Source organism: Balaenoptera borealis, assembly GCF_965194805.1.
Source record: "Balaenoptera borealis genome assembly, chromosome: 13".
NCBI classification, from domain to species: Eukaryota; Metazoa; Chordata; class Mammalia; order Artiodactyla; family Balaenopteridae; genus Balaenoptera; species Balaenoptera borealis.
Genome location: NC_138870.1, coordinates 46,795,800 through 46,816,257, shown reverse-complemented (window position 1 = coordinate 46,816,257; position 20,458 = coordinate 46,795,800). Strand labels below are relative to the sequence as shown.

The 20,458-nt window shown below is 48.8% G+C and overlaps 1 protein-coding gene across 4 annotated transcripts; it reads right to left on the bottom strand.

Moving 5' to 3' along the window:
* Positions 1 to 43: 43 nt before the first annotated feature.
* On the bottom strand, positions 44 to 19,939 carry DGKA (diacylglycerol kinase alpha). 4 transcript variants are annotated; one of them, XM_082350940.1, is made up of 24 exons: positions 19,765 to 19,939; positions 14,194 to 14,341; positions 13,700 to 13,773; positions 13,238 to 13,370; positions 12,913 to 12,987; positions 12,407 to 12,456; positions 11,973 to 12,047; positions 11,654 to 11,773; positions 11,426 to 11,540; positions 10,765 to 10,853; positions 10,510 to 10,629; positions 10,217 to 10,315; positions 9,959 to 10,042; positions 9,682 to 9,755; positions 9,302 to 9,376; positions 8,805 to 8,890; positions 8,624 to 8,713; positions 2,293 to 2,453; positions 1,962 to 2,026; positions 1,634 to 1,724; positions 1,152 to 1,350; positions 918 to 1,038; positions 666 to 726; positions 44 to 391 (listed from the first exon to the last, which is right to left on the bottom strand). In XM_082350940.1, exons 2-24 carry the CDS (start codon positions 14,255 to 14,257, stop codon positions 308 to 310), a joined length of 2,205 nt encoding a protein of 734 aa, XP_082207066.1. In that variant the 5' UTR covers positions 14,258 to 14,341; positions 19,765 to 19,939; the 3' UTR covers positions 44 to 307. The 4 variants fall into 4 exon arrangements, with proteins under 4 accessions (XP_082207066.1, XP_082207065.1, XP_082207064.1 ...); XM_082350939.1 differs by lacking the exon at positions 19,765 to 19,939 and adding an exon at positions 18,937 to 19,070; XM_082350938.1 differs by lacking the exon at positions 19,765 to 19,939 and adding an exon at positions 18,137 to 18,247.
* Between the last annotated feature and the right edge of the window lie 519 nt (positions 19,940 to 20,458).

Below are 20,458 nucleotides of genomic sequence, written 5' to 3'. Positions count from 1 at the left end.
ATTAAAGGAGTGGAGGTATAAAGGAAGGAGGTGTACCACTTACTTAACAGATATCCCAATGGGAAAAAAAGTCATTTTATTCAGATGAGGCACTTTCAATGTATTGTTTGTGACGTGTGTGTGTATGTGTGTGCACATGTGCACGGGGAATAGTGGACGTGGTGCAGGATAATAAATACTGTGAGGGTGAAGGAACACTCCCCTGAGCTGGCAGGAGGGTTGGGCAGCAATGTACAGAGCCTAGGGAGTAGAGTCCAGGGACAAGGAGGTGGGTTCAAGGCTGGCTTGGAGGCCGAGATGTCCCCCCTCAGCATAAGAAGCCAAAGAAATTGGAGGAGCGGGGGGGTGGGCCCATGAGCATGGGCATCTGGTTCCTGTGGGTAATCTTGATCTGGAAGGGAAGGAGGCGCATTCAGAGATAAGACCTAGTGCCTTGGGGCTGGAGCAGCAGAGATTTGGGGGAAAATCTGTAGGGTTCAGGGTGGGTTGCCAGGGTCCTAGAGAGGCCATGGTAGGAAGGCCAGGGGCTGAGAAATCAGGATTTGGGAGGAAGGGTGCACAGGGGAACTTCAGGCCCCAGCAGGAAGTAAAGAAGCTGTGGAATGGAAATTTAGGATCCACGGAGCCTGGGGGTTCAGTTTTTGCCAGGCATAGGCAATACTCACTGTACAGGGTGTCTGCATCCAGGGTTCTCCATCAATTTGCATGGGGAGGGTTTTTGTGGTGCTGTGTGAGGTCAAGGCAGATTGGTGGCAATTTCTTTATCAACCGAGTACCAAAACTCTGTTCTTAGGTTGGCCTTGAGACCCTTTGTTACTGAGGAAGATCTGGTACAGTCCCTCCCCACCATTCCCATACCCTTCTGCTTTCCTGGTCCCACTCCTTCCCTCAGAGCCCCCAGCTTGAGTTTTCCTTACTGGAAGGTGATCTCAGAGCACTTGGCTAGCCGATGTCCAGCATTCTTGAGCTTGGTATAGATCTGGCCCATCTCAATTGCACCCTCCAGCCCTACTACTTCCAGCCGCTTGTCACTTAGGTCTGGGGGGATGGGAAGTAGGGAGACAGGTTTTGTAGAAGCAGGGTTCCTCCAAAGAGAGTCACACCTTCTCCTTAGTCCCCCCCCACTAAGCTCCCAAGGCTGCTCCTCTTACCTGGTACACAGGTTTTCAGGATATCAGGGTCGGTGATCACTTTGGCTGTAGCACCTAAGGCCTGGTTGATCCCATGGATATCGCTGTGCGGTCTCTTGGTGTCACCCCAGAGATTGGAGCCGCCATGCGTGCTCGGGATGTTCAGCACTGCGATGCCTTCTAGGGACAGGTTGCTCAGATCCAGTGGTTTCCCACAGATCTGAGGGGAGGAGAGCACAGATCCTTGCCTCACGGCATCACGATGGACATGACCGCTCCCTCCACCAGATAACACACTGGGAAGACTAGGATTTGGAGGTCTGCAAGAGGTGGAGGGAACTAGGGACTGGTGTATCTTAAGAACTTGGGAGATCAGGATTAGAGAGCAGGGAGGTCAAGGTATAGGTTCAAGAATATGAGAAGTTCCTGAGGGCTCCTGTGGAGGGAGAAATTAAGATATAAGGGGCTAAAAAGGATGTGGGGTTGGCTCTCATCACGCCCACCTCAACTGTCAAAGATTCCTCCAGCTTTTTGCACGTTGAGAAGATGGATTCAGAAGTGGCAAATTCGAAGTACCATAGCTTGTTCTTCATTCTGTGTCGGTCCCAACACCAGGCCCAGGAGGGAGGGGACAAATTACACAGTGCTGGCAGAGGTGGGCTAAGTGACAGGGAAGGGCATCAACCTCCCAACTGCAGTCCCATGGGGAACAGGGAAGCTTGGTTGAGGGGCTTCCTAGACGTGTCACTGCCCGTCTAAGCACTGAGTCAAACTTGGCCACCATGTGGTCCCTGCCACTGTGTATGCCCACACCCGTCCCATTTTCCTCACCTGCTGTTGAACTTCTCAGGATATTTCTCCCGCATGATGTGAAATCGGTGAGCAATAGAGGCATCCTGGGGAGTCCAGGGCATATGAGATCAGAGGCCGCCTCCTTCCTCAGCACAGAACCCTCTCTCTCTTTAACTCTCCAGTTTGGGAGTGATACGTCCCACATTCTTTTTTTTTTTTTTCATCCCACATTCTTTTCTTGCAACTCACACCACTGTGCCCACTCCTGATTTCCCTGTGTCACAGCTCCTTTACCCTCTACCTTCCTTTTCTGCCTCTTCCTGCTTAACCCCCACTTCCTCCCCTCCCCCCCATGCCCCACTCCACTGACCACACCAATGGAGAAGTAGTTATTGATGATTTGAAAGGGGACTGGGTCACTCTTTTCTTCAGTTTGTTGGGGTATCACCTCCACAGACCATCGATCCATGTGTACCACCTTACTCGTCTCTAAATCCTTGAGGATCTTCCCCAGATTCTGTCCCTCATACCCTAAGGATGGTATGAAGACAGGTTAGCACTGAACCCCGGGTCCCAGACGGACCTCCTCTCAGCTCCCAGATCCACAGATTCCCAGGGATCCTCTGCCCTGGTTCTGCAGATCCTCCGAGCCCTAAGCAGTGAAAGGGCAGGGGTGTTCAGTCATGGCTCCCATGGACCAATCTGAAGGTCAGACTCTTACTGACCCTTTTCTCCACACTGTCACTCTCATGGAGGGTGAAAGTTCCCAATGTGTGTGAGCATCTAACAATAACGCCAAAGTTCATTTGGAAGAGTAAAGAAAATAGCCAGGAAAATGAAAAGTGCTGAAAAAGATAAGTGATGAATGGGAATAATCTCTCTCTTTCTCTGATGCTTCCTCTCCCCATTCTACCAGATAGAACACAGTATAAAGCAAGGGTATCAAAACAGGGTAATAACTGGCACAGTGACTGGAATAAAAAGTTCAATAGTAAAGAACAGAGTGCCCAGACATAGACTCAAGTATATATGGGAGTTTAGTATATCGTGACATTTTAAATAAATGGGGAAAGATAGATTATTCAGTAAATGGTACTGGATGTAGAAGTCACCCCTTACACTAAAATAAATTCAAGATGGGTCAAAGAATTTAAATGTAAGCAGAATTTGTACTAGCAGAAAACATGAGTGAATGTTTTATAATCTTTGAGCGGAAAAGGCCTTTCTAAAGCATAGTACAAAACTCAGAGCCAAACAAGAAGAAGACTGATAAATACAATTATATGAAAATTAAAAACTTCTGAAATCAAACAGAAGTAAAGCAAATATATCTGGAATTTTCAAAATTGCCACAAAATAAACAGAAATAGATCTGACAAAAAAATAAATAAAAAGACCTAACCAAGCAAACAAACAACTTCTGTACAGTTAAATAAACACACACCTAAAAAAAAGACAAAAGACAAACTGGGAAAAAATATCTGCAGCACACATAACAGACTAACTTCTCCAACATTCAAAAAGTGCTTACAAATCACTATATTTAAAGTCAGGGGGACTTCCCTGGTGGCGCAGTGGTTAAGAATTCGCCTGCCAATGCAGGGGACACAGGTTCAAGCCCTGGCCCAGGAAGATCCCACATGCTGTGGAGCAACTAAGCCTGGGCACCACAACTATTGAGCCTGTGCTCTTAGCCCACGAGCCACAACTGCTGAGCCCACGCGCCACAACTACTGAAGCCCATGCGCCTAGACCCTGTGCTCTGCAACAAGAGAAGCCACCGCAATGAGAAGCCCGTGCACCACAATGAAGAGTGGCCCCTGCTTGCCACAACTAGAGAAAGCCTGCGTGCAGCAACAAAGACCCAACGCAGCCAAAAATAAATAAATTTAATTAAAAAATAATAATAACATTAAAAAAAAAAGTCAAGAACTTCCCTGGTGGTCCAGTGGTAAAGAATCCGCCTTCCAATGCAGGGGACACGGGTTCAATCTCTGGTCTGGGAACTAAGATCCCACATGCCACGGGGCAACTAAGCCCACGCACAACTACTGAGCTTGTGAGCCTCAACTACAGAGCCCACGCGCTCTGGAACCCATGCACCACAGCAAGAGAGAGAAAACCCGCACGCCACAACTAGAGAGAAGCCTGTGAGCTTCAACGAGCCCCAAAAGGAAAGATCCCAAGTGCTGCAACGAAGACCGGAGGCAGCCAAATAAATAAATAAATATTTTTTAAAAAGTCAGTAGAAAAATGGGCAAATAACTCAAGCCAATCACAGAAGAAATACAAATGCCAATATTCATATTAAAGATGCTCAATATTACTAATAGTTAAAAGAACTGTAAATTAAAATTGTAAATTAGTTAACTTTTTGTGCCTATCAGATTGACAAACTATGAAGAGATTGAGAAAACCAAACGCTAATGGGATTATGAATAAACTGGCACTCTCATTTGCTGTTAGTTGGAGCATAAATTGGTATTTCATTTTTGGAAGACAATTTGGCAACTTTTATCAAAATGTTATCAAATTTTATCAAAACATATTCTCTGACACAGCAATTCCACTTTTAGGAATTTCTCCTACAGAAACAAAAATCCAGAGAGATGGATGTATAAGGATTTTTGCTGAGGTACTCTGTAAAACAGCAAAAAACTGGAAACAATCTAAATGTCCACCAGGAGGGGAAGGTTTTATAAATTATGCCAAATCCATGCTATGAAATAATGTGCAGCTACTGAAATCAGAATGAAATCTCTATGTAGTATCATGGAAAGTTCTCCAAGACATATTCAATGAAAAAAGAAGTCCCAGGACAATGTGTGTAGTATGATCCCATTTATGTTTGTTTAAAAGTTATGTGTGTGTGTGAAACAGAAAAATGAGTGCAAATAGGAAACAGTAGTTATCTCTGGGGAGGAATGTGGAATTTGGTGAGGGGGTAGGGAAGAGGAAACCTGTATGTGAAGACTCACACATTTTACTTTTTAAAACCTTTCAGTGAAAATGTACTGATGCATTACTTGTGTAATTTCTTAAAACTAAAATAACTAGTAAAATGTTTATACTCTTTGAGCCAGCAATTCCACTTCTAGAAATCTCTTCTAGAGAAATTCTCCCATCTGTGTGCAGAGATAGACTGCAGTATGGTGTGTAATAAAAAACTGAATGCTACCCAAATGTCTATCAATATGGGACTAGTTAGGGAATTCCCTGGAGGTCCAGTGATTAAGACTCCACGCTTCCACTGCAGGGGGCACGGATTCAATTCCTGGCTGGGGAACTAAAATCCCACATTCCGCGTGAGTGGTGCAGCAAAAAAAAAAAGAAAAGAAAAGAAGAAAAAAAAAAAGTCTTCACTTCCTCACATTCCATCAATGGTTCAACCCACTATAATTTGCCTTTCTCCATACCACCCTGCTGAAACTCTTTTGGCAAAGATTGCCAATGATTCCTGCCAAAACCAACAGTATCTCATTTTAAGACATGAAACTCCTCACTCAGCCTCTAAAATACCACTAAAGTTACAGAGGACCTGCTCTGTTTTTTCTTAGTCTCTGTGGTAAGCAAAACAACGGCCTTTCAGAGATGTGCACAACCTAATCTCCAGAATCTGTGCATATGTTGCCTTAAACGGCAAAAGAGACTTTGCAGATGTGATTAAATTAAGGATTTTAAGATGAGGAGATTATCCTGGATTATCTGGCTGGGCCCTATGTAATCACAGGGCTCCTAATAAGTGAAAGAAGGCTACAAGAGAGAAGAGTCATGGAAGGAGATTTGACAACGGAAGCAGAGCTTGGAAGGATAACATTGCTGGTTGGAAGGGGGGGATATGAGCCAAGGAATGCAGGCAGCCTCTAGTAACTGGAAAAGACAAGGCAAGGGATTCTCCCTTGGAGCCTCTAGAAAAAAATACAGCCCTGCCAACATCTTGATTTTAGCGCAGTGGAAACGATTTTGGATTTGTGCCCTCAAGAACTGTTAAGATAATACATTCGTGTTGTTTTAAGGCACCATGGTGATTTGTCACAGCAGCAAGAGGACACTAATACAGACTCCTTTAACAATTCATCTTCTTCTGTTCAACCCTTAAATAGGGTGTTTACCAGGATCTGGCTGTCCTTATCCACTTTCTCTTCTTACCTCTTTCCCTGGGTAACTCATCTACTCTGAGGATGTCAATTACCGCCTAGGAGATGACTGTCAAACACATATCTTCAGTCCTGACTTCTCTCCTAAATTCTTAACATCAATTTCTGACTACCCACCACACATCTCCACCTAGGTGCTCCACTGATACCTTAACTCAATACATCCAAAACCGAATCTATCTTTCTTCCTTAAAGTGGTCCTCCTCCTATATTCCCTATTTTTAAAAAAAATTTATTTATTTTATTTATTTATTTTTGGTTGAGTTGGGTCTTCATTGCTGTACGCGGGCTTTCTCTAGTTGTGGCGAGCGAGGGCTACTCTTCGTTGCAGTGTGTCGGCTTCTCATTGCAGTGGCTTCTCTTGTTGCGGAGCGTGGGCTCTAGGCCCGCAGGCTTCAGTAGTTGTGGCACGCGGGCTCAGTAGTTGTGGCTCACGGGCTCTAGAGTGCAGGCTCCGTAGTTGTGGTGAACGGGCTTAGTTGCTCCGCAGCATGTGGGATCTTCCCGGACCAGGGATCGAACCCGTGTCCCCTGCATTGGCAGGCGGATTCTCAACCACTGTGCCACCAGGGAAGCCCTATATTCCCTATTTTAATAAATGGTATCCCCATCTGCTCAGTCCACAAACCTAGAAAATGTCTTAGACTTGTCTTTACCTCTTCCCCCACAATCCATTAGTTACCAAGTATTGTGGCTTCTACCCCATGACTCCACTGGTGCTGCCTTTGCTTTTGTGCTGTTCATCACTTGACTAGACTATTGCAATCGAGGTCCTGCTTTCTTCCTCCAATCCGTCCTCCACAGAGCTCCCATAGCGGCATTCTTTCCATCAATCCCCCTTCGAATCTTAGGATTTTTTTCAATATCAACACAAGTTTTCATTAGTGCTGTATTTATATCATTATTTTCATGATTCAGGTGGAATTAGCAGAAACTGCTATGAGAGTCTCATTTGCAAAACACAAAGTGAAGACTCAAAGTTCATGATTTCAAAGTGTCTAATACTGTTAATGAAAACAAAGTCAGATGTTGAGGATTTAAGCATGGCCCCCCCCAAAATGGTCATATGTTTACATACAAGATTTAAATTATATTATGCAGAGATATTTCTCCTTTCTGGAATAATATTTTATATAAAAAGTAATTTTTATTATATACAAACTATAAGTTATATATATAAAGTATTATATATGCATACACACACACACACACACACACACACACACACACACACACCTATTTTTTCTTTTAGTTACATCTTTCATGAGTTCCAGAGCTCCCCATGGTTCAGGGATTGCACATTCAAATGCCTCAGAAGCTAGAAACGTAAAGTGAATGAGTGGCAGGGAGGTGAGAGGATTGTGTTGAATTGAAGAATACATGACCCACTTCTTAGAAATAACCAAGGTCAAAAAAATTCAAAACACTGCAAGACAAACAATACAAAACACTACACATCATTTCTGTGGGCTGTCAGTTTTCAAACTCTGGCAGGATGAAGTTGAAAACTCCTCACCACAGCATTCATGACCCTCCATTATCTGGACCCTGTTCAATTCAGTCCTCCCTCTTCTCATTGCCCACTGTGCACCCTATGTCCCAGTCACAATGAACGACCCGCTTTCCAAAATGCACCACCATGTTGTTTGGTGACTCCTCTGGCCTTACACAACTTCTTCCACCGAGAATACTTTTTGCTCTCCTTAACAGCCTCCTATTCCATAATCTCCTGTGAGATCTCAGAGCTGGACTCTGAATCCAAGAGCCTCAATTCCAAGACAACTTCCTCTCCAAGACAATTTCAATCTGCCCCACACTGACCCTCTATCTACCGATTACATCTCTCAAACTTTCTCTTTGAAGGGAAAAAGAGACTAGAAATGGGAGAGCAGTTAGGAGACTGTTGCAATAGACATGGGGAAAATTATGAATGAATGAATGACCCCTGATTACAGCTGACCCTTGAATAACGTGGGGGTTAGTCCGCGTATAACTTATAGTTGGCCCTCCGTATCCACTGTTTCTCCACATCTGCGGATTCAACCAACCATGGACTGTGTAGTCCTGTAGTATTTACTACTGAAAAATATCCTCAATAAGTGGACCGGCGCCGTTCAAGACCATGCTGTTCAAGGGTCAAGTGTAATTGGTTGAATAAATGAATGAATCATGGCCAAGCTCCCTGCTAGCTCCATCACTCAGCAACTGGCTTAGCTCTTATACAACCTTCCTTATTCCCACATTGTCCTCTCTACCCCATATTCTTTGATTCTGAGCCCTAAGACTTGGGAGAAACAGAAGGATATTTTTAGGTTTATAGGGAAGAGGACTGTCGCCCTTGACCCTTCTAGGTTCAGACTGTCATCCTTGACCCTTCAGGTCTTTGCTTCTTCCAGAGCTCTCTTCCTTTGGGACCCACCCATCTGTGCCTCTCTTTTCCGCCAAGGCTTTTTCTTCACCAGATGCCTAAATGCCTTCTCTGTGTGCCTTTCCCTACCTACCAAACTCCCCCACTCCCCAGGAAAACAATTTCTAACCACTTACCTCCTCCCCATCTTAGGCAACGAGCCAGATCATTTCCAGTGCCCAGGGGCAACACAGCAACAGGAGGCACAACAGGCAAGTTGGCTTTGTCTGTGGAGGCAGGTAAGGAGACGGATGAAGGGAGTTAGCTCTGGAAGGCCACTGCCCCTGGGCCCAGCCCGGAGCCACTCCCTGCACTGACCAATGGTCTCTAGAATCCAGCCTACTGTGCCATCTCCGCCACACACCAAAATCCGGTAATCAGGAACATCTCTGAAGAATCTGAGCCTGAGACAAAAGGTGAGAGAGAAGATGAGGAAGGATAACTGGACTGAGGCTACCCAACTCTTGGACAGGCAGAGTAAGTACTTCTTGTCTCTCATTCCTTATAACACCCTTCCCCTTTGTCAAACGACTTGTTTCTATTAAGGGTAGAGAAAAAGTACAATGGGGAAATCTGATAGCCACTCCTTAGAGGTGAGGGAGAAATTGGTATCTCCATTCTTTGAGAGCAGAACAGAGATGAGCTGGAGAATTCAGAGGTAGGGATACCCAGCAAAAGCAGCATTCTGAAGTCTGGTTTCTTGGGCTTCCCCTGGCCCTCCCCTCCCAACAAGCACTCTTTCCTGCTCTCTTCCAACGTACACAGATAGGCAGACACACACAAACCCTGCGATACAGCCCCTAACCTATACTCACCCTGGCTCGGGGCCATCCTTTAGGAGGTTAAACACCTGTCGAGGGTTTAGTAGATACTGGAATTTCCAAAGCACCCTGTGTGGGGAAAAAGGAAAGCTCACGGCAGGGCATGGCATGGATATTCTGTACTCCACTCTCTCTCTCGCTCTTTTTTTTTTTGGCCGTGCCGCGCAGCATGCAGGATCTTAGTTTCCCCACCAGGGATGGAACCCCCGCCCCCTGCAGTGGAAGCATGGAGTCCTAACCATTGGACCGCCAGGGAAGTCCCTGTACTCCACTCTCTTGATGTCCTCAAGGTATGTCCCCTGCGTACACACAGATTCCCAGCCTCTGTCCATCTTCCCTCTCTATTTTACAAGACCTAGTAGAGCTCTTCTCACCTCTCCCCTTGCTTCCCACCACTCTTGGGGTTGACAAAGACCAGAAGTGGGTGGGTGTTAGAAACAGGGTCAATCTGCATTGAGGGAAGAAAACAAGGATAAGGAAAGCAGGATTTTGTCAGAGTTAAGATGGGCCCCAGAGACAGGAGCAGAGGGCTGGCATTCCCCCCAGGCGGCTTTCCCCTCCCCCAGGGAGCAGGAACCAGTCCCCAGGTTTCCCACTTCATTCCCTCCTATGAGGTCCCCACCATGAAGCCCAAGCCTCTCAGCCCTGTACCCGCAGTGCCTCAGAGGTGCTCAAATTCAAATCATCCACGGTCTTCTGGTTTGTTTTGCTAATTTTACGCTCCTGTCCAGAGGCCTAGGAAGGGAAGGAGGCAGAAGGAAGGAAAACTGGATTGTGTGAATCCATAAACAGATGAGAGTCTGACTTGAATCCTAAAAATATAGGCTCTCTGCTCTAAATGGCATTGTGTGCGTATGTGAATTGGGGAAGCACTCCTGTCCCCTCCCAGCCGCTGTCCAGGGGTCTCACAAGGACGCTGGGATAGATGGAAGATGGACGCAGGATGTGATCGCGGAGCAGCCCACAGTCACACTCATGGCCCATGGCTGGCAGGCAGTCGTCATGGATCTGAAAGACAAGGCAGGCACGGAGAGATTGTGGAGGGAACCCCGTCACCTCTCAGCTTGGGTTCTGCTACTGCAAGAGAGCCCTTGGGAGTAGGGCAACCAAGGCTGTAAGGGAGATGTGCCGGAGGGGGCCACGGAGAGGGCAGCTTAGGGAGGGTCCCAAAGCAAGGCTGGAGGGATAGCTCCCGGACTGACCTCTAGGTGGCACCACACACAGTGCAGCCCAACCAGACTGTGGTAGATCCGGATCTTTTTCTGACAGCGGTCGCAGCGTCCGGATTCACAGCCTCCTCGCACCCACACATGTGATTGGACCTTGGGGAGAAAGGCAAACTCTTGTCTGAGAGGGTCTGAGCAGGGACAGGGGAAGGCCTGAGGGCAGCAATGGGCCAAGAGCCAGGACCAGGGCCAGGATGCGGGTGGTGATCCGGTGGGCGTGGGGTCACTCACACCAATGTCCTTCCGAGACTTCGCATAGGTGCTGACTTCACAGGGCAGGGCCTTCATGGCACACTGGTCGTGAACGACGTATTTACAGACTGGGCAAGAGTGAAGAAGGTCAGAGGCTTAGCTGCAGCCCCTCCCCCTATTTCTTCCTTACCTGGAGGTGAGACAGCATCACTCACTGAAACATGGCATATAACCCCTTGCTCTGAGGGTGTGGTACAGAACTGAAGTTTGGGCTGGGGGCTCACCTCCAAGACCTGTGCCTTTTGCTCACTCTTCCCCCTAAAAGAGCAATTGCTACTGCATGCCCAACCCCACTCCATTCATGTGTCAGGAACTGAGCTGGATGATGTAAAGGAGGTCCAGATACAACAGCAACAATAACAACAACAATAATAATAGCTAATTTTTATTGCAGACTTAATAGTATGTACATGCACTACATGAAGCACCTTTCTTGCATCAACTTATTTAATGCTCACAATTACCTCATTCTCAGTTGAAGAAACTAAGACTTAAAGAAGTTATGTGGCTTTCCCAAGGTCACATAACCAGTCACTGGCAGAGCCCAGGATTCAAAGCCAGGTCTAAGTTCAGAGCGCCATGCTCCCACAGATAGCTGGGCTGCCCCTGTGTTCCCACACTCCCAGGCCCCATCACTCACGGTTACAGCTCAGCCCCTGTTTGCCAAGACCAATGCTCGACTCGCACAGGTTGCAGTAGACTGGTCGGGGGAACCTCTTGGGTCTCCACATGTGCTGCCCATTGTCCTTCAGGGTCTGGGAGGGCACAGCAGATGCTGGGGAATGTCTAAGCCCTTAGAGTGCCAACCTCTGGCAAGTACAACCCAAGGCAACTGTTTTACCCATTCTTACAAGTCTCTCCTACTCACCATCTCCAGACCCAGTAGCACTAGCAGTGGCACGGTGGTGGCCCCAGCCCGGAGCCACTCAGCTAGGGAGACAGAGCCACTGCCATCATAGTCAATCTCTTTCATCATCTCCTGAAGAATCTGAGCAGAGAATGTGGGGAGGTGGACTTCTGGTGTGAGTAACCCCTCAGATCTGACACTTCTCCACTGCCCCCTAGGACAGCCAGCCTAGCCATCCTAGCCAAGGGCACCAGGCTGCCTGTCAGAGATGGGGTGAGGTAGATAAAGGTCTCACTAGGGAGCAGGTACAACAAGGGACATGCAGGAAGAATTGCCTTACCGGCCTCAGCTCAGACACCTCCCAATCCAGGTATTCAGCCACTCGCATCATCTGTATGATGATTTTGTCCACTTCCTGAGGGCCGAGAGGGTAAGAGCCACAGCCATATCCTGCCTCACTACCACCATCCAAACCCTCCTCTAGAAATCAGGGTTCCTGAGTTCCACCCACAGACCCCCTCTCATTCTCAGGTGTTTCTGCCAAGTAAATGAATGTCTATGTGTCTGTGTTTGCAAGGAAGCCCCCAAGTCGTGTCTCCAGCATCCTCTTTTAGGGGTCAAGAGCTTGGGACCTACTCCCAGATTTAGTCCTAGAGGACTCAGCTTCTCCCTCTAGCTTCCTCTGCTTCCTAAGATCCTGGAAGAGTTGGGACAGGTGGACACAGACAAATGGACACATATTCCCTTGCCCAGCATACAGGTCCCCCAACTCACTGAGCTGTCCAGGATCCCATTTCTGTCCGTGTCGTACAGCTTGAAGGTGACTGTGGGGTGTTTTAGGGGGCCAGGGTCAGTTTGTGAGGGATACCCAAAGAATTCATAACAGAATACAGGGGAAACAAAGAGATAAGGAGAGACTTTTTGGATGAAGAGCCCAGGACGTGGGGCTGGGACTGAGATGGGAGACAAAAAGGGAGGGGAAACAGGTCTGGATTCCACCCTTGGTGAACCTGATAGGCGAGACAGTACACACCTCCCACATCCCATCCCGGGTCCCCCACATGAAAATATACAAGACGTGGGAACTAGGGTGAGTATGGTGGATGGCGTTAGGTATAAGGCGTCTGGGGAAACAGAGGAAATGGGCCCATGCTCTGGCCCCACCTTTGTCTGGCCTGTCAGCCTTTAGGAATCCTGAAAAAATGAGGGAAGGAAGGCTGGGGAGTACCCTCTCTCCCTTCACCTTTCCTTCCCTCTCCCAGTCCAGAATGGTAACTCACACTCTAGCTTGTCTTCTGGCCGGCCACCCTCCAGAAGGGAAAAGTAGCAGGAGACATCACTGAGACACACCACATCTGGTTACAGAAAGTACAGCAGATCTGAGGTTGGGGCTCCCTCCAGTCTGGCTCTTCTCTTTTCCTTTGTTCCAATTCTTCCCTTTAACTTTCCTCCCTCTGGCTCCTAGGCAAGCCTGGCTACCCTCTACCTCCCCCTCCCACCACCCTGCCCCCAACATGTGACTCAATTCAACTCTCACCCCAAAACCCACACTTAATTTGACTTTTCTTCAGGAGGCCCAGCCCAGTCCCACCTACGTGACCATACCTTCTTTTACAGTCTCTTCTAAGCAGTAACTAGTCTGGAAGGATTGAAACAGTGCCAGGCTTAGGGGACTGGGAACATTATCCACGTCCAGATAGATTTTCAGGAATTGCTGGAATCCCTCGTACCCAATGGCCTATGATGAGAGCAAGCGTTACCCTGGGGAGATCTGCAGGATGGGAGTTGGGGACTGAATCGGGAGTGGTGGAGACAGTGACAGTAAGTGCAGGGTTGAGAAGCATCCAAGGCAGGAGCAGGGTTTATTGGGCTAAGTCCTGAGCTACTAGAATCTCCTGTTTTGTCCTAAAGCAATAGTAGCAGTAACAATGGATGCTGGGGAATCTGGAGAGAGGATAGCAAGGGTTGGGCCCAGAATAATCCCTGGAAGTTGGGCATCCCAATGGAGTAGCAAAAACAAAGGTGGGAGGAGTTGGTGAAGGAGAGGATTTCCCAGCTGCCACTCACATCTCCTTGGAGATATTCAGCCATTTCACCATCCTCAAAGAGCTTTAGGACATCACTGACCTTCTTGGTGGAGTCTAGGATGTGAAGAGAGGGAAGAGAGCATTAGTCTGGTTCGGCTCTCCCTGCCCTCTGCCACAGTCCCACCCAGACATACAACAGGAAAGAAGATTCCAGTGAGATGAAAAAGAAATTCCAAGAAGAAATACAGAAGTACAGAGAGAAAAACATTTCAGATCCTCCAAAGTGGTTGCCCTCTTTATTTCTCTTCTCTGAGATTTGGTGCAGGCAGTCAAGATTCAGAGAAGGTGGGAGGAGAGCTAAGACCACGGGCATCTTCCTATTTCCCTCCCCTCCTGCTCCCAGCCAGGCATATCTAAGGAGCATCCTGTCTCAAGGCCACTGGGGAAAAGAGGGGGAACTGGGGGGAATGAGGAGGAGGAGGTATTGTCTAAGGGTAAGGTCTCCAGGACTGAATGACTGAGAGGAGGACTCACATTCCATGTATTTTTGCAGCTGGGCAAAATCACTGGGGCTTATTAGGCCCCTCTCCTTGGCCATCTTTCTTTTTTTCTTAAGGATGGACACGAAGACAGCTTGGTAGTAGTACTTCTGGCTCCTGGAACTCTGCTGCCAAGGGTAGCTCTGGAGGAAGACGACAAGAGCATGCGGCAGGACTGGCCAGCTGTCTGGGTCTCTTTGCTTCTGTATACTCTGTTCATTTTCCACTCCTACTACTATTTCTGTTCTTTTCTTGTTTCTGAGTCCCTCCCTAAGTCTCTTCCTTTCCCTGTGTTCCTCTCCTATGTGTCTCTATCTCTCCCTGACAGTGTCTGTCCTCTGTCTCTGTTTCTCTGACTCATCCCTGACTTTCTCTGTATCCTTCTCCAGCTCTCTGATTTCTTCCCCAATCTGTCTTGATTCATCTCTGACCATCCCTCACCCCCCTCCCCCCCACCCCTCTTTCCCAGGCTATACGCGTCTCTGTGTGAGTGTCCCTCGCCTGCTCCTACCTTTTCTCCCTCCACCCCCAATCTCTGCAGTCTCTGCCGGGCCTGCGCTCTGTCCCATCTCCCTTCTCATCCCGCAGCCCCGGCCCTCCGGTGGTTCTCACTGAGATGGCGGCACGCCTCCCGGGCCACGACCCCATCTTGCTCCGCCTCCAGCCCCGGTCCCCAGCCCCGCTCAGCTACCACTCCCAGAGCCACCCACGCCCCGCAACGACCTCTAGCGCTTCTGACGCGCGCGACACAGAACCAGCTCTAGCCGGGTCCCCAGCCCCGGCCCCGCCTCGTCTGCGTCCCGCAGCGCTCCACTGGGGAAGGGCGGGACCCAGGCACGAGAGATTGGGGAGAAGGTAGGGGAAGAAGGCTCTGAGCATCTGCCTGGCTTCTCAGCTCCAGGAGGGTTGTGCTGAGTGCGGGAGCCTTCCTTCCACCCTGCTAGGTTAGCAGTGTTTAGGGAGCCCCAACTTTCAGCTATGGGACCCAGGGACCAAGGAGGAGCCATCACGTGGATCACGCTGACCACTGACCCAGGGGCCAAGCTGCAGAGGGCAACTTGCCTTGAGGATTCAATAACAGCAATAACAATATCTTACATGAGCATAGTACAACACCACTTTGGAGTCAAACAAAACTGGAGTTAGTCATATCTGGGTTCCATTCTTAGCTGTGTTACCACTGTGTGACTTGGGCAAAGTACAGCTATAAAATGGCAGAATGATACCTATCTTTCACAGTTGTGAGGATTAAGTCAAATAATGTATGAAAAGTACCTAGTATAACAACTGGCATATAGAGGGCCTACAAAGAATGGTAGTTATTGTATTAACAAGTAAAATCAAATTCTATGAGATAGGAAATTATTGGTACAGCCATTCTACAGGTGAAGAAACGGGAGCTCAAAGAGGTTGGGACTTCCCAAGGCAGGTGACAAGTGGAGGAGCCAAGGCTCCAAACCAAGAACTTCGTGGTGCAACCCCCCTCTCCCACCGCCTCTCTGTCCTCCTCTTGTTCCACTCTCCCCTTCACACACTGCCTTCTAGTCTCACTGCCCTCCTTTCTGTTCCTCAAGCATGCCAAGTTCTTCCCTGCTCAGGGCCATGAGACTTACTGTTCTGTCTGCCTGGACCACCCTTCCCCACTCTTGGCAGAGCTGACTTCTTGCCTAAGTTGAAATGCCAGCTCCTCCAAGAGACCTTCCCTGATCATTCTGTCCTAAGGTAGCCCCCCCCCCTCCTTTGCGTAGCACCCTCTTTTGTTTCCTTTATAGAATTTATCACAACTGGAGATTATCTAGCCCATTTATTTGCTTCTTTGTTTACTGTTTGTCTTTTCCTACCAAAATGTAAGTTCCACAGGGCAGGAACTTATCAGTCTTATTCACCACTGTATCCCCAATACCTAATCCCCATCATGTTATAAGTGCTCCATATTGGTTGTACAAATAGTTGTATAAAGCTAGGGAGTCATATATGAGGACTCTTAATCCAAACACGGTTAAATGGGATGCCAGAGTATCCATCTGGACAGTGAGGGGAACGTGAGACAATGTGGAGCACATATAGTAGGTGCTAAATGAATATTTGTTAAATGGATGAATGATGCTAAAAAGCACTTATTGTGGTACTCCATCCAAGGCCCTGACCTTCTGTCTCCCCTCCGCCCACTTATTTAGGGTGGTTGGGGCAGACTTAAGGAGGCAGTTAGGGTCTAATAGAATTTCTTTTCTGATGGTGCAAGAAACTTCTCTATAACCTCTGCCCTTGGGACATCTCTGCCACTCACCTCCATGTATAGCATTCCTGTTCTGGAGGCTCTCTGGGAACACTTAGAAGGGGGTTCTGAGACACTAATATTGTGGAGAAAGGACTCCACCCATCTGGCCCTTTCAATGACTATAATCTAACTTCTCCTGCCAACAGATCTAACGAATACATAATAGTCTTATGGCTAATGGGGCCTGTAAGGCTTAATTAGCCTCTCTGATTACCCCTGGGGATTCTTAGATGGCTCCAAGGTTCTAGGAAATGGAATCTGAGAGAGAAAGTGACAGGGAGAGAGCAAACAAAAGACAAACAGGAGAGAAGACAGAATACTTCTCTCTTGCCTGTCTTTTCACAAGCCCCCCCATCTTACATGTAGTATATAGTAGAAGTTAAAAGAATGGACTTTTTTTTTTTTTTGACTTTTGAATTAGATAGGCTTGGATTAGAATTCTAGCTCTGGGGACTTCCCTGGCGTTCCAGTGGTTAAGACTCTGCGCTTCCAACGCAAGGGGCGTGGGTTCGATCACTGGTCAGGGAACTAAGATTCCACATGCCACGCAGCGTGGCCAAAAAGAAAAAAGAATTCTAGCTCTTGGGTGAGTTATTTCATCTCCCTGAACCTGTTTCCTTATCAGTAAAATGGTTACCTGGAGAAATCAGTCACCATGGGGGGGTTAAATAAGGTAATACATGCAATATACTTAGCAAACTGCATGGCACAGAGAAAGAACTCAATAAACATTAGCTATTATTATTATTGTTATTATTATTATACAAGGGTGGTACCTAGAGAAACCTATCTGGAGAGTAGGAAAAATAATGCCTTGGACCCAGGATGGCATAAATTCTAGGAACTCCCAGCAGCAGTGAAGCCCAAGTTGTATACCTTCCCACTTGTGTCATGTCTCAGGCACAGGCATGTAATATCAGGATCCTGCATTTTGCCTCTGGGAGGGTGAGGAGGTGGCTATAGAAACTAGACTATCAGGGTCCAAGGACACCCCTGGGCTGGGACCTTGGACATAAAGGCTCCTGGGATTTTTTCAGTTGTCCAGGGCCTTAAAAGTCTGGAACAAGTCCAATTTTGTCCTGCTCCGTCCCAGCCCCGAGGCTATAACCTGGGCTAGTCCAGGCGAAGGCTAGGGCTGGGAGGGTGGGGTCTGCTGCCCAACCCGCCAGCTATTTGTGACTCACCCTTCCCCTCCCTCCTCTGGTTTCCCTGCCCGTCCCTACCAACTTGGGGTGAGAAAGAAGTTGACTTGGAGGCAGAGAATCCTAGAATGTCCCCAGAGCTGGGAGGCACCAACTCTCTTATTTTACAGAGGAAGAAACTGAGGCCCAGATAGAGAGCCACTCTCTCAGGGTCACACCCAGACTCTAGACATAGTGTCCTTAGTCCATTCCATTAAATCTTAGTGTCTCTGGTCTTCTAGATCTTATTTTAAACATTAAGTACTAAAATTGTTGGTAACTGAGAGATAACTATGATTTCCAAAGCTAGTGCTAACATTTAAAGTTTCCTTTTTCACATCAACACTCATTGCTCACATTCCAAGTCATGTAGGTTTACCATTACCCAAGAATCAGCTATGCCCCCAGAACACTCAGGCTGACCCAGCAAGGAACCCCAAGGGGCAGGCACTCCCTTCTGAGGGCCCAGACCTGATTACCTGGACTTCTGAATCCCTTAACCACACCAGGGCTTGCATCTTCCTCCTCTTTCTGAAGACTGAGGGAGGGTCTCTTCCTTCCTGCCCGTCCCTGCTACCAGTCAGTGGCCCCTGAGAGGGAATCATTTGGCTTGAAGCCTTAATATTTGTTAAGCCTCCACAAACATCGCAGATGGTAGTATTGCCTGATTAAGGGGGTGGTGTTTTTGTGTGTGTGTGTGTGGGTGTCACTGTGCAGTACAGGAGGAAGTTACGATGTTGGCACGCTTGGGGGATGTGGGCTCATACGGTTAAGAGGTTGAGGAGATGCCCAGCAATATTTGCATTTCTTCCTCAGTAAAGCTCATTTCCCCCATTGAAAGGTGAAAAGTGGGATTCAGACCCAGGTAGCTTCAGAAACTTCCCGGTGACAGGTGTGGAAAGGAGAGGGGTGGGAAGTTGCGGACCAGGAGGCCAAACAAGAACACTTCTCCACCCGTGCAGCGCTGTGCAGGTTCCAAAATGGACTTTCCTCCGACTCGGGTCCCCAGGAGCCAGCTTCAGCATCCGTCCGAGTGATCGGGACAGACGGAGGGCAAGGTCTGGGGGAAACACTGCTTACGGGGTTCTGGGCCAGCCCTCCCGCTGCCCCCCGCTCCTGGCGCAAACCCTTCTAGCTACCCACTCCAGCTGTCACGCTTCCTCCTTCTCGGCCCAGCAGCCCTACCCTAGCCCGTGGGGCGTCCCCTCCCGCGGCCCCCGCCCCGGCCTGCTCCGGTGCGGGAGGGCGGGAGGCGGCAGGGGGCTCGCGGGGTCTCTACCTTGCCTGCGGAGGGCGCGCGGTCGGAGCTGGAGCGCCGGCGCGGGAGCTGGAGCCCGAGCTGGGCTGGAGGGGACGGGCCAGGCAGACGCCGCCGCCGCGGGGCCGCCCCGCTCCTGACGACACAGCTCCCCGCCCCCCACCCCAGAAGGCCCGCCCGCCGGCGCCCGCGCCCGGCGCCGGGCGCCCCCAACTCTAGAAACTTCTAGTTCACCAGACCCGATTCCTCCCTCCCCCGATTATCTCCAGGGCTCTGGTCTGTGCCACTTTCTCCACATTCCTGCGCAGCTCATCTTCCCGCCCCGGTAACAGCTCTGTTTCTGTCTTTCCAATCCCTTCTTTCCAATCCCTCACAGCCTGTCCCCGCATCCCAACCCTGGGAGGCCAAGGTAGGGGGCGGGGCCGCTGATGAGACAGCTTGGCTGTTGCCCACCCAACTTCTCACCCTCTCCTAACTGCTGCCATCAGGGGATTTCCCTTCCCAACTCCTTTCCATCCATCCACCGTGGATTGAATTCACACTCAGGAGGTTCCGCAGGAGCAAGGCCAGAGTTCCAGACTGCACATCCTAAGACCAAACACCTCCCTGCCACCATGGACTCCACACTGCTTGACACTGCTTGAGAGAATCTGCCCACCTTTGCCTCCAGGTTCCTCACCTCCATTAAACCCAAACCCCAGGTGCCTCAGATTTGTTTTCCCCAGGCTAAGGCCACCTCCTTCTCTCAAGACTCAGATTCTTCCCTTAAGTCTGGGGTTGTGATTCAGGTGCAAAGAGCATTCTGGTCTGAGTCCACCCTTTCTCCATGCCCTAACCCTCCCACTTTACCTGCTGGCCTTGGCAGGTGCTGTGGAAGGCCCTGGCCAAAAGTCGGGGTGAAAGGAGATCCTTTCAGCTTCTCCTGTCTGGAAACTGTTTGGAGTCAAGGTTCTTGGGGCAGCATGGATGGTGGTGAGGCTGATAGAGCAAGGGAGAGAGACTGAGGCCTAGGGACTTACTGGTAGGAACTGAAGACCCAGGCATCCTGCTCCCTGGCCCCGCCCCAACTCTGTCTAACCCCCTCCTACCCTTCATTGAAGTAGGGCACAGTAACAAAGGCTTGAGTTCCTGGAATCTTCCCTCATACACCTGGTGGTGGAGAGGGGGAGGGAGAGCTCTGATTGGAAGGGTATATGTGGGTGTTGTGTGTATGTTGTACCTGTACACACATAAAAACACAAATGTAATATATACATACTTTTGGTGGAGGTTGGAGAGGAGAAGGAATGAATACACGAGGCCCTCTAGTGGAAACAGAGGGGTCTAAGCAGTTCTTGACTGTTTTGAGACTTGTTGGAAGAGAAACCTCCATTTTTATCAGAAATATAGCTTCTGAGTAATAGGGTTTGGAGTATCGTTGTTGCATGTGAACTGGAGATCTGAGGCAGCGGTTGGAGAGGATCTGTCTCTCTGCTCCTGTCTCCCCTCTAATCTTAAAAAGACAAGGACACTCCCCATCCTTCATCTCCCCTTCCTACATGAC

Bases quoted from the DNA above. Each gene is read 5' to 3' on its own strand.
- DGKA (XM_082350938.1), bottom strand. From the start codon at position 18,175: ATGCAAGCCCTGGTGTGGTTAAGGGATTCAGAAGTCCAG. The intron at 10,854-11,425 runs GTGAGTGATGGG...ACTCTTGCCCAG, and splicing joins ACAGGGGCTGAGCTGTAACC to TCTGTAAATACGTCGTTCAC. The intron at 727-917 runs GTAAGGAAAACT...GACCTCACACAG, and splicing joins TGCTCTGAGATCACCTTCCA to CACCACAAAAACCCTCCCCA.